The sequence below is a fragment of the Berghia stephanieae genome, chromosome 15, assembly GCF_034508935.2.
Source record: "Berghia stephanieae isolate SIO BIC M18660-M18661 chromosome 15, UCSD_Bste_1.3, whole genome shotgun sequence".
In the NCBI taxonomy this organism is placed as follows: domain Eukaryota; kingdom Metazoa; phylum Mollusca; class Gastropoda; order Nudibranchia; family Aeolidiidae; genus Berghia; species Berghia stephanieae.
In genome coordinates this window covers 22,217,639-22,232,144 of record NC_088374.1, presented here as the reverse complement: position 1 = coordinate 22,232,144, position 14,506 = coordinate 22,217,639, and the positions used below count along the sequence as shown (strand labels likewise).

At 35.3% G+C, this 14,506-nt stretch overlaps 2 protein-coding genes across 2 annotated transcripts in view; both read right to left on the bottom strand.

The window, feature by feature from the left end:
• Window positions 1-2,912: 2,912 nt before the first annotated feature.
• LOC144960582 (lysoplasmalogenase TMEM86A-like) lies at window positions 2,913-9,983 on the bottom strand. Its single transcript, XM_078893803.1, has 3 exons — window positions 9,939-9,983; window positions 6,750-6,828; window positions 2,913-4,708 (listed from the first exon to the last, which is right to left on the bottom strand). The coding sequence occupies exons 2-3, from the start codon at window positions 6,753-6,755 to the stop codon at window positions 3,917-3,919; spliced, it is 798 nt and encodes a 265-aa protein (XP_078749929.1). The 5' UTR covers window positions 6,756-6,828; window positions 9,939-9,983; the 3' UTR covers window positions 2,913-3,916.
• A 4,475-nt stretch (window positions 9,984-14,458) lies between these two features.
• The window catches only part of LOC144960419 (uncharacterized), a 32,284-nt gene continuing 32,236 nt past the window's right edge, over window positions 14,459-14,506 (bottom strand). Inside the window, exon 11 of the mRNA XM_078893502.1 lies at window positions 14,459-14,464. Within this exon, the coding sequence (XP_078749628.1) occupies window positions 14,459-14,464 (6 nt within the window). The remainder of the gene's footprint in view (window positions 14,465-14,506) is intronic.

The window sequence follows — 14,506 nt, the reverse complement described above, 5'->3', positions numbered from 1 at the left end:
CTGTTTACGACCAGGTACTCGTTTTACATCTGAGTATGCTGAGAAATTTTTCCGAGGACTCAACTATGCAATGCTCAGAGTAGAACTCAACACCCTAGACCTCCTGGTCTGAAGGCGAGTTCAATACCACAAGACCATATAGCTGATCTCTTTCACTGAATGCCTGTAGTCTTATAGACTCAGATTCCTTTGCATATATATATATATATATATATATATATATATATATATAAATGGGGGCGAAGTGGCCGAGTGGTTAAGGCATTGCACTGTGATCTGGATGACCCTGGTTCGAGCCCCACTTCAGGCACTTTCCGTTTTTTTCCTTGAGACCCAAGAACATTGCTTGCAATTGCACATTACACAGATACTGTTAGTTTTGATTATGAGATGAGAGGTCGATTAACTGAGATTTAGGGAAACTTATCTGTATCATGTAATACAATTATAATAATAATGATAAAAATAAAAATAATAATATTAATAATGATAATGATAATAATAATAATAATAATAATAATAATAAAAATAATAATAATAATAATAATAATAATAATAATAATAATAATAATAATAATAATAATAATAATAATAATAATAAAAAAAAAAAAAAATAATAATAATAATAATAATAATGATAAAAATAATAATATTAATGATGATAATAATAATAATAATAATAATAATAATAATAATAATAATAATAATAATAATAATAATAATAAAAATAATAATAATAATAATAATAATAATAATAATAATAATAATAATAATAATAATAATAATAAAATAATAATAATAATAATAATAATAATTGTCAAGTATTGCATCAATAATTGAAAGACTTCAAATATTAAAGAAAAAAGAAAGAAAAAAAAATTGTTTTAAAAACCTGATAATGATAATGATATGTCATGACTAAAATAACTCAAGCCTCTCTTTCTGAAATTGACCTTTACCATTGCTGTCTAAATTTTTAAAGGCTATCACAGGGTTTATCTAACACGATACGGTCATTTCAGTGAAAGCAAAATGGCATAGTATTGTAAAATATAAAACAAATAAAATAAAATAAATATGGAATTTATATATAGCACATTTCAATGAATTCAACATACTCAATGACAATGTAGCAATGACTATGAAAATTTTTGTTTCCTATTTTTGTAGGAAATACAACTCTTAAATCAAAGCCCTATCTCCACTGAGTAAAAATCTTTTTGAATTTTGAAAATCCATTAATATATAACAAAGTTATGCAGTTTCAAAGATGTCATTTATTTGGATGACTCACAAAGAGAAAAAAAAAGGAAAATATGGGACGCTTTTTCTGCGTTTTATTCTGGTTTGTGCCTGTATCTCGCTTAATACGTGGAATTAGATATTAAAACTTAGCAATTTTATGGCAAAATTATCAGAAAATATGATGAAGGCATCAGAAGAGTTCTAACTTGTATATTTTAGAGCTGTATGGCTTGGGTCAACTATAAATTTGTTTTAAAATATACATAATATTGATCATTTGGAACTTTTCCGAAATGTAATCTTGTGTCTACAACCCATACAAATGACACGAAAAATGCCTGCTAAATTATTATCAATCAGTCCCGTGAGACCATGGCTTATGTTATTTCTAGTATTTATTAGAGAGAGAAAGAGAGAGAGAGAGAGAGAGAGAGAGAGAGAGAGAGAGAGAGAGAGAGAGAGAGAGAGAGAGAGAGAGAGAGAGAGAGAGAGAGGTGTGTTAATCTACTATCCCTATGACATACAATGAAACAATGCCTTAATTTTAAAAAAGCGCGCGAGGATTTGTGTCGTCAGTCATCGCGAACAAGGTGCCAGATGGCCACGTGTGCGGCCAAATATATAATATTGCTTCTTTTATTAAATTTTATTCATCTATTTTTGTCTCAGTGACATTTATCCTAGTCTATTCAATTTTCTGTTTGTTAAAATTTAGTTCATTTTAAGTGGGCCAGTCTTAATAGTGAAAGCCATATGATTTTCTATTTAGCCACTTTTGAAGTCGAATTTGGTCAGGTTAAAGTTTGGCCATCTGGCAGCCTTGCCTCGCTCACGTCATTTTCGTGTCGCGCGATGGTGGCGCAAAATGGCCGTCTCCATATTTTCACTCATTGAAATGCAAATTGGGTTGATGTTTTGTGAGAATACGGGGAAAGTACTTATCATAATCCAATGAAATTTGAAATATAAATAGAAGAAATGTGCATATATAACCCTATGAGCGACAAAATCTCTCCTCTTTGTAGTTTTAGAAATATTGTACTCCAAAGAGTAAAAATCTATTTTTAATGGTCTTCTGGTAATCGTACGAGTTTTGTCGCTTGACATAATCTAAAATGACCTCTTTTCTAACTGTGTGCCAACTTTCAGTCATATTCATCGATAAACAGCTTCGTAATTAATTTTATTTAATAGCATGTACGGAACGGCTTCGTCCCATATTTTGTCGCAAATTTGGGCACTTTGTGAGCGAAAAAGAGGCCCAAAGATTTGTGCGGGATAGTCATTGCTAGACAATGCATTTCAAAATGAGTTATTTTCCCACCTCGTCAGTCATATTTGGAACCAAATTTCAAAAGTGAATACGAAGCAGCTAGAGGGTGTGGACTGTAAAACAGTAACGACAAAAATGAATACAACAGACTAAAAAAAGACCAAATACGGAACATTTCGGACTCAAAACCCTTCTTCACCCAATAATAAAAACAATGTAGCAATGACTATCCCGCACAAATCTTTGGGCCTCTTTTTCGCTTACGAAGTGCCCGAATTCGCGTCAAAATACTGGACGAAGCCGTTTCGTATATGCTATTTTTAAAAAATTAATTACGACGCTGTTTATCGATGAATATGACTGAAAGTTGACACACATTTAGAAATAGGTCATTTTAGATTATGTCAAGCGACAAAACTCGTGCGATTACCAGAAGACCGTTAAAAATAGATTTTTACTCTTTGGAGTAAAATATTTCTAAAACTACCGGGCGTGGAGGTTTTGTCGCTGACAAGGTAATACATGAACATTTCTTCTTTTTGGTTGTAAAATTTCATATGAATATGACGAGTACTTTTCCCGTATTTTACAAAACACCATCCTAATTTGCTCTTCAAGTTTCAATCTTTTAATTCACTTATTACGCAAGATACAACCAAAGGTCGAAAAAAAATGCCGAAAAAGCATCCCATATTTTCGCCTTTTTTCCCTCTTTGCGGGTCATCCAAATAAATTACACCTTTGAAACTGCATAACTTGTTTATTTATGAATGGATTTTCAAAATTCAAAAACATTTTTACTCAGTGGAGATAGGGCTTTGATTTTAGACAAAAATTGTCCTCAAAAAGAGAAAAAAACATTTTTCATAGTCATTGCTAAACAATGACATCATTAAAACATTCAAAAGCCTGGCCTCCATCACAAAATCTTACACAGCTTCTAAGATTCATGAAATCTATACTTTCACAGAAGACAATCTTGCAAGACCCACCTGCAAAGGGACATAAAAACTGACAATCGCAAAAGAACTACCAGCAAAAGGGAGATAAAAACTGACAATCGCACAAGACCTACCAACAAAAGGGAGATAAAAACTGACAATCGCACAAGAACTACCAGCAAAAGGGAGATTAAAAACTGACAATCGCACAAGAACTACCAGCAAAAGGGAGATAAAAACTGACAATCGTGCAAGAACTACCAGCAATAGGGAGATAAAAACTGACAATCGCACAAGACCTACCAGCAAAAGGGAGATAAAAACTGACAATTGCACAAGACCTACCAGCAAAAGGGAGATAAAAACTGACAATCGCACAAGACGCACCAGCAAAAGGGAAAAAAAAGATGACAATCTTGTAAGACCCATCAAAGTCCATAATTGCGATTCCGTAAGATTATATAACAGATAGGGCCAGAAAAAACTGAGCTAGATAATAGGTGACCATGATAAGAATCTGTGGATACGGGAGAGGCATGACCCAAAGGTCAATGGCTATGAGAAAGTCAGACACAGCAAAGGTCACGGCTCCTATTACGCCACAAAAGGCCGGCATGTCTTCGTGAGTTTCGTAGTTGCGAAGAGCGTGAAACATTGTGGTGAAAACGACAAAGTCATAGATGCATACCAAAGACATGACAAAGTAACTGTCAAGTTTTGATGTAATGAGCATTACCATTATCAAAACGGCAAACAGATAGCAATACCAAGAATACTTGACTTTGGCAATCCTTCCTCTTGCTCTGAGACCAAAAGTGTACATGATATGAGCAGCACCGAATGCCAATACACCGTAGATGAATGTAGTTTGAGACGAAACATAAATATCTCCGACACAAGAACACACAAGCCCTACTGAAAAAAAATTTCTATAAGAATTGAATTGCTTTGAATCTGAAGAATCCTTAGATCCGTCCGCTTGTTTCAACAAAGTTTCAGGCTGACTATTGGCCGAATTATGCTCCGCTGATGCAGATGACCCTGCCTCAGATTCCTTGGTCGAGCTCCTTGTGCTAGCTGGCCTTTTGAAAAATCCTACATAGATCACAAGGTAAATGACTGGAGCTATTTTAAGAAGGTTGGAGGTCTCTGAGTATTGAGCATGCTCGGTTGGTTGAAGCAGGAAGTAGGTTGCAAACATTCCATAGAAAGGAATGATAAGAGGGTCTGTAATCATGTGGTATCCGACCTATAGGAGAAGAAAAAATAAAAAATAAAGCTTTTAAATTATTATAATACCTGTCATCTGCATTTTTTGCGGCCGCAAATATCAGGGCGATCCGCAAATTTCCCAAAATTGGCAAATCGTGGCAAATTTTGAGAAAATTGGCAAATCGCGTGACAAATTTGGGGAAAAAAAAAAGAAGCGAAAACAAAATAACGAAGAAAAAAGTGCGAAACTTGAGAAATGTTGCAGCTTTGCCTGGGCCCAAACCAAGGGAAGCTACTCTCTACGGATAATGATCCTTTAAAATCTTTGTAACAACGCTATTCACAGTCATTTCATTTCTCAAGTCAAATAAATCGAGTCACTTACACTTCCAACTTCAGTCATGGATCGTTTCGTCAAAAAATCTTCAAATAAGGACCCAAAGTATGGCAAATTTTGGTCTTTTTGGCAAATTTCTTGGCAAATTTTGGGGATTTTGGGGGCAAATTTTGGCAAATTTTAGGTCCCAATTTGGCAAAAAATGCAGATGACAGATACCAATAAATCAATTAGTTCAGATCTTATTCTGTGCATGGCAGAAGGTAAAGTAATAATAATAATAATAATAATAATAATAATAATAATAATAATAATAATAATAATAATAATAACAATAATAATAATAATAATAATAATAATAATAATAATAATAATAATAATAATAATAATAATAATAATAATAATAATAATAATAATAATTAATAATACCCTAAAAGGTCATCCCCCAATATCATGACCGGAAGGCATCAAGGGTGGGACAGGACTGACAATTGAAGAATGTGTTTATTTAAACCATAACCGACTTGATTAGTTGGCCTCTGACCCCATGGAGTTATACACCAATAACAACAAAAAATCTTAAAATAATGCATATAGTCATGCAGGAAAAAGGATGAAATCTATGCAAAAATTATGCAACTATAGGTAAGTCATGTAATCTAACAATATGACCCATAAAAAAGCTTACCAAAAAAAAAAAACACAAAAAAACCCCCAAAAAACATACTAAAACAAAATTGATTACCAAACACATTGTCCATTTTGATGTAAGAAATAAAGAATATTATTCTAAGTTTAATTGTTTATTAAATCAAATATTTTATTTTTCCTCCTCAGAGTAATGTTCCTTTGATGTATACAATTACAATACAAAAGGTGATTTATCACTTCGAAATCATAATAATATGTGTCAGTGCATGACATAATCAGTCGGAAGGTGAAAATTTTGGATTTGCATTTCTTACTTTGTTCTGTTCTTTATGAACAAAATCAAATGTGAATTACTCCGTCTAACCCAATCACTTTTAGAATGAACATTTGAAAAAGTCCCCAGCCAACAGTAACAGCAACACTTAACATGTAGGATGAGACACGAGTGCTAATATTACATATTTTTTTGGACAGAGACAATGCTGTTAACAGCCAGGTACTCATTTTACACCTGAGTACAGTGAGAGATTGTGAGTAAAGAGCCTTTTCCAGGGACTCAACCATGCACCACTCAGAAACGGGACTGAACTCAGGACCTTCTGATCGGAAGGCGAGTTTCATAGCACTGGACATCCAGACATTACAATAGCAGGGCTGCCAAGCTCACAAAGTCACGGGTGGGGGGGGGAGAGGTGACATCACGGGTAATCATGACAGGTGGTGATAATGACTTGACACTTGACAAAGGGAGAATTATGGCTACAAAAAAAAAAAGTTTATAATGACCAATTGACAAATAATTTAGCACTATAGTGCCAATGTGACTAGAAAAATGGTTCTTCTTAAAAGTTAATAGTGCCAAAAGTATCCGGTCCCTTTTTGAAGGGCAAGGGATCAAATTAAAAAGTTAACTGTGGAGGCAACGAAACGAATTTATTTAAAAAAAAAAAAAAAATTTTTTAAATCAATTCAGGGAAATGCGGGACATTTTTGCCTTAAGCGGGAGGGCGGGACACAGCCTCAAAATGCAGGACACTTGGCAGCCCTGCAATAGCCAACTGAAGTACTGGTGATAAAACAGAATACTTACTCCCATGTTTTATTTTCAAAATTCACTCAGAGACAGAGACAATTCATGACCTGGTGGTGACAGTGAATATTTTCAATTCCTGGGAAAGACAAGAAACATTCAAAATTTCAGTTCACGATAAATAGTTACTTTTTAGATGGCCAGACAAACAAACAAAAGAAAACAAAACAACAACTAAAAGAGTATAAATAAATATAAAAAATCAAAGTGTTCACTTTAAACTGAAGAGAAAAATTGAAACAAATCTGTCCGTATATATTTATAATAATGATCTTGATTGTGGGGGTACTGATTGCTCAATTGATAGAGCACTTGTTTCATATGCAAAGAGTCGGTGATCGATCCTGAGTGCAGTCAATGTTTTTTTCTGAACCCGCTGTCCACCCAGCAGTGATTGGGCAGTGGGATTTGCCAGATCTGGCTCAAAGTATGTACTTTGTGATATTGTTTTTGTTTGTTTTTAAGGGTTTTACAGCGCTTGCAACAAGGAAGAAAATGGGATAGTAAAAAGTTCTAGAATTACAATTAAAGCATCCAAGACAAAGGGGAACTGGGAATAAATAGGGATCAGATGTAGATTCCAAGAGCATACCATCAATGTACTTAGTTTGAGATCACCAATAAGTCTCATCTGGACACAAGCACGGCCCCCACTAAGAGGAATACAGTCAAATGCTTACAATATAAATTATAACAAATATAATAAAACATAACAGAGAGATGATTTACAAGGAAAAAAATATCATCTCCCAAAAAAATAACTATGCATTTGACTGTTTCCCTCCCAGCCAGGACCCCGACCAGGGCCAGGACAAAACCAAGCAATCCCATTCCAAGACAAAGACAGAAAACATGTTGGATTACAGATATAAGGGGATAGAAGACACAATAGGTACCTCCCTACCCACTATGGGAGTACTTTGTGATAGACTAACACACTGATAGTCTAGCGCCAAGAATAACAGAAAGAGCTCCATAAAGGGTGGACATAGAGGACCTCTTCCACACTTTCTCAGCGCTTTAGATTTAACAGGGTATTCTTGCAATACTTCTGATGGCAGCCCCTCAATTTTTGGATTTTATCTTTTAGTTTTAGTCCATTATCATTAGGCCAATTGGTCCATGTAGCCGGAGTTATCCCAGTTCCTATAGGGAATGCGATTATTGGAAGAGTAGCGTCCCCTTGATTGGACGTCACCCATAGTCTGTGACGTCACCGGCGGAAAAGTTATTAGAGAGAGAACATCATGTTGGTTGTGCGCATGCTCCTCTCGTCCTCGCCTTAAGAGACTCGAACTCAGGACCTTCTGATCCGAAAGCAAGTGTCATACCATAAGACCAAATAGCCGCACGTATTTATTGTTGTTTCAATGTGCTCCAGTTTGTTGTTTGACTGTTGAGTTGTTGTGAATTCATATCACGTTGGATAATCTGTTGGGTGTCCCTGTTTGTGTTATTTCTGCCTGTGAGTTTGTGAAGTCACAATGGGTATAAAAACAATATTCCCTTCTCTTTGCAAGCTCTTCTTACTACAATATTCATAAAGATTGATAGATAATTAGTCAAGTGTTGACTTTGTTTTTCCATTTTTATTACAGGATGGACTATTCGCATTGATGCCTAGATGCATGGACGACATGGATAAGATTAGAATATGAAGCATGGCATTTTTTTAACCACCCATATATATACTCTACGTATATGGAGAACGACCACCTGGGTGGGGACTTTTCCTTCATTAAATTCTGTATTTTACCTATATCGTGAACCAGATGGAGAAATTTGCTCACAACAAAAGACTGGTCCTCGGGATGAGATGGGGGAAAATATGCCTCATAAGAAATAACTCAGTGAAAATGATCACCTGCAGATGCATGTTGAGAAAAAATAAATGGCCAGTTCTATTTCTCAGAATGCTCAGGAAAATAAACTTGAACTCTATTTCTCCAAATGATCGGCTAGCCTCCAGTAGCTAATGGGTTACAGTAGATGCAATGTCGCTTCTCACGAATCATAAAGATAGCGTTTTTTAGGCATTTTGTTGACAAAGACAGTTGTGCTATCGCGAATGCTCCATGGCCCATGGCGTGTTCACTTTTGCACTTCGCACTGCATTATCAAAGAGAGAACAGAAGTAAACCTAAATAACACAGCCAAAGTCTCTTTTTTAAAAAAAAATGAATTGAATTAATGTAGATGGTTCAGGCAAAGTATTCAGTTTTGCCAATTCATCTTTCAAGGGTTTAGTCTGTGTGGTAGTGGTAGCACTGTGGATCATAGATTGTCGGCAAATCTCTCCAGAATCTGTCCAACTCAGCTTTGAAGGCGTTTACACTTTCAGCATTCACAACTCTCTCTGGCAAGTTATTCCAAGTATTAATTGTTCTAACAGAAAAGTGTTCTTTTTCTAATTTCATTGATTGTCCCCTGGTAGGGCCTTGATTGTTGATCTAAAACTTTGGTCTCTTGCAGGTATACATTCCATGCATAAACTTAAATAATTCGATCATGTCACCTCTTTTTCTCCTATGTTCAAGTTCAAGGCTTGGGAGTTTGAGTTTCTGTGTATGGCAGGTCCTTATGAAGACAATGTCAATAATTTTGTGGCTGTTCTTTGGACATCATCAAGTTCTTGGCATAAAGTTTTATTTTTATAGTCTCAAGACGGGAACAGGGAATGAAATACAAGATAGCACAAACTCACGATAGACGTCTAACAGAAAGTTGGGAATAAAAGACAGAGCACCCAAGCACTGGCAAAAGAAAACCCCCAAAAATCCATACACACTCATCATTCACAAGACACTCTCGCAAATAACCAAAAAAGATCTTGAGAACTGAAACCATTCGGAGAAATAGAATTCAAGTTTATTTTCTAGAGCAGTCGGAGAAATAGTCACTTCGATCGCTTGATGTAGTATCATTGTTTGTCACTACGAATATATCGACTACTCTGTCCACCAGACCAGTCCACCACCATGTGCCATGGCCATGTGCAAGTGAAGGTGAATCAAAGTGACAAAAGAGGAGACGAGTCAGAGAGAAAATACATCTCTTCTCGATTGATGTTGTTCCAGTCAATTCAAAACACTGGAAAAAATGAATGATTTAAACAAGAACACGTAATCTACTAAATCACCTCGATTAAATATAATGTTCAAGTCTACAAATATTTCAATTATATTGTACCTGATGATCTCCTCGAAATTTGCGAGTTTGTTTACAAATTCCGAGATTGCCAGATTGTTTTGGATTGATAAAACGCCAAAATAGTTGTTTATAAAAAAAACAATTGAGAGTGTTGAAAACGGTGATTAAAAGTGGAAATTATTTTAATTGAAATATAACATAGATGGATGCAATCATCAATAAAATTGTTGCTTTAAGTTTAAGGCAATATTTCATAATATTTCAAGCTAACTCTTGTCTCAAAATGCAAACTGGCAATCTTATCCTCCAAGCAATCATCTGATTGCCAGATATTTCTGTGCAAGTCATTCAATATTTCTAATGATGTACAAATTGAGAACAATAAATTTACCAATAATATTTTTTATTGAAATAAAACGGCACAAAGAACAAAGTTCATAGGATTTGGCAATCAGTCTGTCGCTATGAAAAGTGTAAAGAGAAAATTGACATAAATTAAATAATGTTTTCTGAAATAAGCTGAAGAAAAAAAATAAACCACAACAACAATTCCAATAAATAAATTATTGATAACAGAGAACATTTTTTTAATGGCAAAAGAGTTCATAGGATTTGGCAATAAAATTTTAAGCTGGCAGTCTTCCCCGCCTCCTTTGAACCAAATGCCTGACGCCTGATCGATCGATCGACTTCCAACTTCCAACGTACGCCGCCTCCGTCTCCCAAGTTCACGAAAGCACTTAATCTCAGGTCTGATAACCAAAAATTGAAGGCTAACAAACGCTAGTGGTTTAGGCCACTTATTGCGTCTCGATGACGTGTGGCTGTGTGTGTACTCCGCGCGAGATTCAATAGGCATTCATTCAGCAGTTCCATGCTCATCGTTGCATTACCATTTAAAAACAAGATAATGGCATGGTTTTGTGGTTGTGATTCTTACTTACGCTTGTTTAATTCTTCTACTTCTACACTACGCCAAGTCATTCATTCTTTACTACTAGGACCAACATTAATGACTAATGGCCTGTTGCTTATGACTTATGATTATGTGTCGGTTCTAGATTCGATTGGCCAGTTTATTGCTTTGTTTTAGTTTTAAAATGGATTTTAAGGGAGACCTTCCATAAGCTACTACATCCCAGTCCCAAGTATTCTTGTTCTAGTAGGGGGTTTGGAGGGGGGAAACTTTTTTAAAAAAAGAAAAAAGTTCCCCCCAAACCCCCAACTAGAACAAGAATACTTGGGATGTAGTAGCTTATGGAAGGTCTCCCAAATATACTTTTCAAGTCATGGCCATTCTCATTCATCATTTTTCTTTATGAATGGCTGCAGCAGCTATTCGGACTCGAGTCTGAATAGTCTCCTGTGGCTATTCGGACTCAAATTCCAATGCGCATGTGCAATCAACCGATTATTCGGACTAGTTTGAATAGTCTTCCGTGGCAGTATAGTTTTTGCTAGTTTGCTGGGGTTTTTTTTTTTTTGTTGTTGTTGGTTTTTTTTTTTGTTTTTTTTTTTTTATTAAATATTTTAATTATGGATAATTGCATAAAATTAATGCAAATCAAAATTACGATTGTAGTATCTAGAAACATGTTAGTCTAAACCCACTTTATTTGACGAGAAAGACAAAATCATGGATCAATAGGAAGCCCAGATAAAAATTAAAAAGAAAAGAGTTAAAACTCTTCAAAAGTAACAAAAGTCAGTTAAATTAACTGTGGTATAAGTGGAAAGCTTTTCTAACAACATAACACGATGCCCAAATAAAACCAGGACAAAAATAAATAATTATAAAATTACATATTCTGATAGTGTGAGACAGGCAACACTCTTTCAACAGACCAAATAAGAGGTATGAGCTTAGTCAGTGTGATATGGGCGAGCTCTTTTTCTAGTTCTTTATCACTCCCACCCTCTGCCTACCGCCCACATTGTCATTGTGTCGTTCTCCCCTCTGTATGCGCACGAACATTAGAGTTTGAGTCCGAATAGCCACGGGAGACTATTCAGACTCGAGTCTGAATTGCCACTTCCTTTCTTTATTATCCTCATCTACATCCTCATCCAGACAACAATATCTAAGTCTAAAAACGGCTTGTCAATGATTATTTGATAAATGTACTGGGTGCACGGTTAAAGCGCAGATTATAATACTTATTTTTAAAAAAAACAAATTAAAGTAAAGACAAGGATAATGACGAGGAAGTGCTCTGTGTTCGGTTGCAAAGGCGGCTATGCAAGTTGTCCTAAAAAAGTAACTGTGTATGGATTTCCTCATGATCCCGATGAAAGACTTAAATGGATTAGGAACTTGCCTAATAAAAATATAACCCTTGAGCAGGTGACGAGATACATGGGTGTGTGTGAAATCCATTTTAACAAAACTGACCCTATGAAAAAGGCCGGGAAGTATATGATACCTAAAGTCCCCCCTTCACGTTTTTGTAAAATAGATGAGAACGATGACTTTGATGAAACAATTTGTTCTAAAGTTCCCTCCTCTTGTTGTTCAACACCCAAATCAAAAGTAAGGTCAACTACTGTTAAATCGTCTGCAGCCTCTAGGGCAGTTCATGTGAATGAATATAAAACTGAAACATACGAAGACATGAATGCTTTTAAAGCTGACACTTTCAAATGTGATGTTGAGGAATTATTTCGGGAACGGGGAGGAATGCTGGCATGGAGTAAAGATGACACCTCTTTTGTTTATTTGAGTGAAAAAAGGAATGGACCAATTCATGAGTGTACTGTGTATTTCACAATAATAGTTGATGGTGATCGTATTATCGCGGTGAAGTTTGAGGCCTATCAAAAAGTTACACGCATATATAATGCTGCTTTGAGTAAGGATATGTTGACAGACTGGACTCAATTGAATGAGTTAGTTCGCTATATATTTGCACCATCGGATAGTGATGAAGAAGACAAAAAATTCTTGTTTAAGCGAGAAATTGAGTAATTGAATTCTCAAAAAAAATCCGCAGGATTCATGATGTTGATGATATCTGCCAAGCATTTTCTTGGTACACAAGTTCGCGATCATTGTATCAACAATTAAGAGGGGTTTTACAACTCCTTCTGTTACAACTTTTCAGAGAATCACTAGAACAGCAAAAAAATCTTGACAATGATACGTTGTTCAAAGCAGTTTTGTGAAAATCAGGATGAAAGAGGCACAAGATGTGTTTTGATAATTGACGAAATATACATCAAAGTTTCTCTCTCATATTCAGGTATTAAATCTTTAACAAAAATAATTAAAAATAATTGAGTGCAGTATTGTTTATTATATGAGAATATTTGTCAGTAAACGTTGAGAGAATTTTTTTTAATTTAAAAAGGGCCAAAGTTTATCTCAATTTCTATGGCATTAAACAGACTGCATGCAGCAATTGCTTGCTATCCTCAAGATGGGCTGCTCGGATATCTCAAAGTATTTTCTTCTATTTCTTACTCAAGCACAGCAACCACGTTGCAGTTTAGCTCTACCAATTTTGCTACCAGGATCCTCAATGTAACAACTTGTAAATGTAGACTTATTTTTGACAATGGTTATTTGAAGACAAAGTTGTTTGGCTATGCAGCTGACCAAAAAGACAAACTAGCAAATACACTGTTAAGCATAATGGTGAAATGCACAAACTTTTTTTAGCTACACTGATTGCAACTTAGTTCTTGTGGTGCTAATGTTATTAGCATTGTCTGTGATAACAACAGTCAACCAAAGTTGTTTTAAGAAATTGACTCCCCACTTACAAGAAAAACCCTGGAGAGTAATATCACCTATTGATGATGACAATAATTCTTATGTATGACTCTGCGTATTTACTAAAAAAAAACGTCAGAAACAATTGGGTTACTGAAATATTGAAGTGTTTTGAATTTTCAGATTCAAGTGGAAAGAAAACTGCTTGTTGGATGGGTCCACCTCGTTGAGCTTTATAAGCACCAATCAAAAGTGGATTGCAGTATTGTAAACTCTAAAGATTAACAAAGTCATCGGTGCACCCTTCAAACGTTGAAAAACAAAAGGTGGGAGTTTAGTGAAGCAACCAGTGCAGCTCTGAAAGCATCAAAATCTAATAAATGATTGCTGGTTCTCTACTGCTTTATTTATTGACAAAGTTATTTCACCGTGGAAAGTGTTAAATTGTAAAAGCATTTGACATGCTAAACATCAACAAGGCGTTAACTCACTCATAATCATAATAGATAATGCCTCAGGTGAGATCGATGCCTTCTCCCTGTTAGGAAAGTGGGCATCCAGCGGATATCTGCCTCAACCCGAGAGTGGACAGATAATTAAATCCTTAACCAAAGATACAGCCAATTCTTTATCACAGACTTGTGGTTGTTTGCGTGACCTTTGTAGCTATTTGTGAAATGACACTTGTCCATTCAAACACGACTATGTCTGTCTTGGGTTTTACCAACAAGATGACTTATAATAATAAAACCATTTTGGCCATTTTTGAATGGCTGCTGGTTGTAATTTCTATGTAACAACTCGTGAGGTATCACAAACTCACAACTTGGACAAAGCAAAAATGATGTCACCCCTGTTGCGAGCAGATCAATAAGGATGGGTATCAATGTGACAT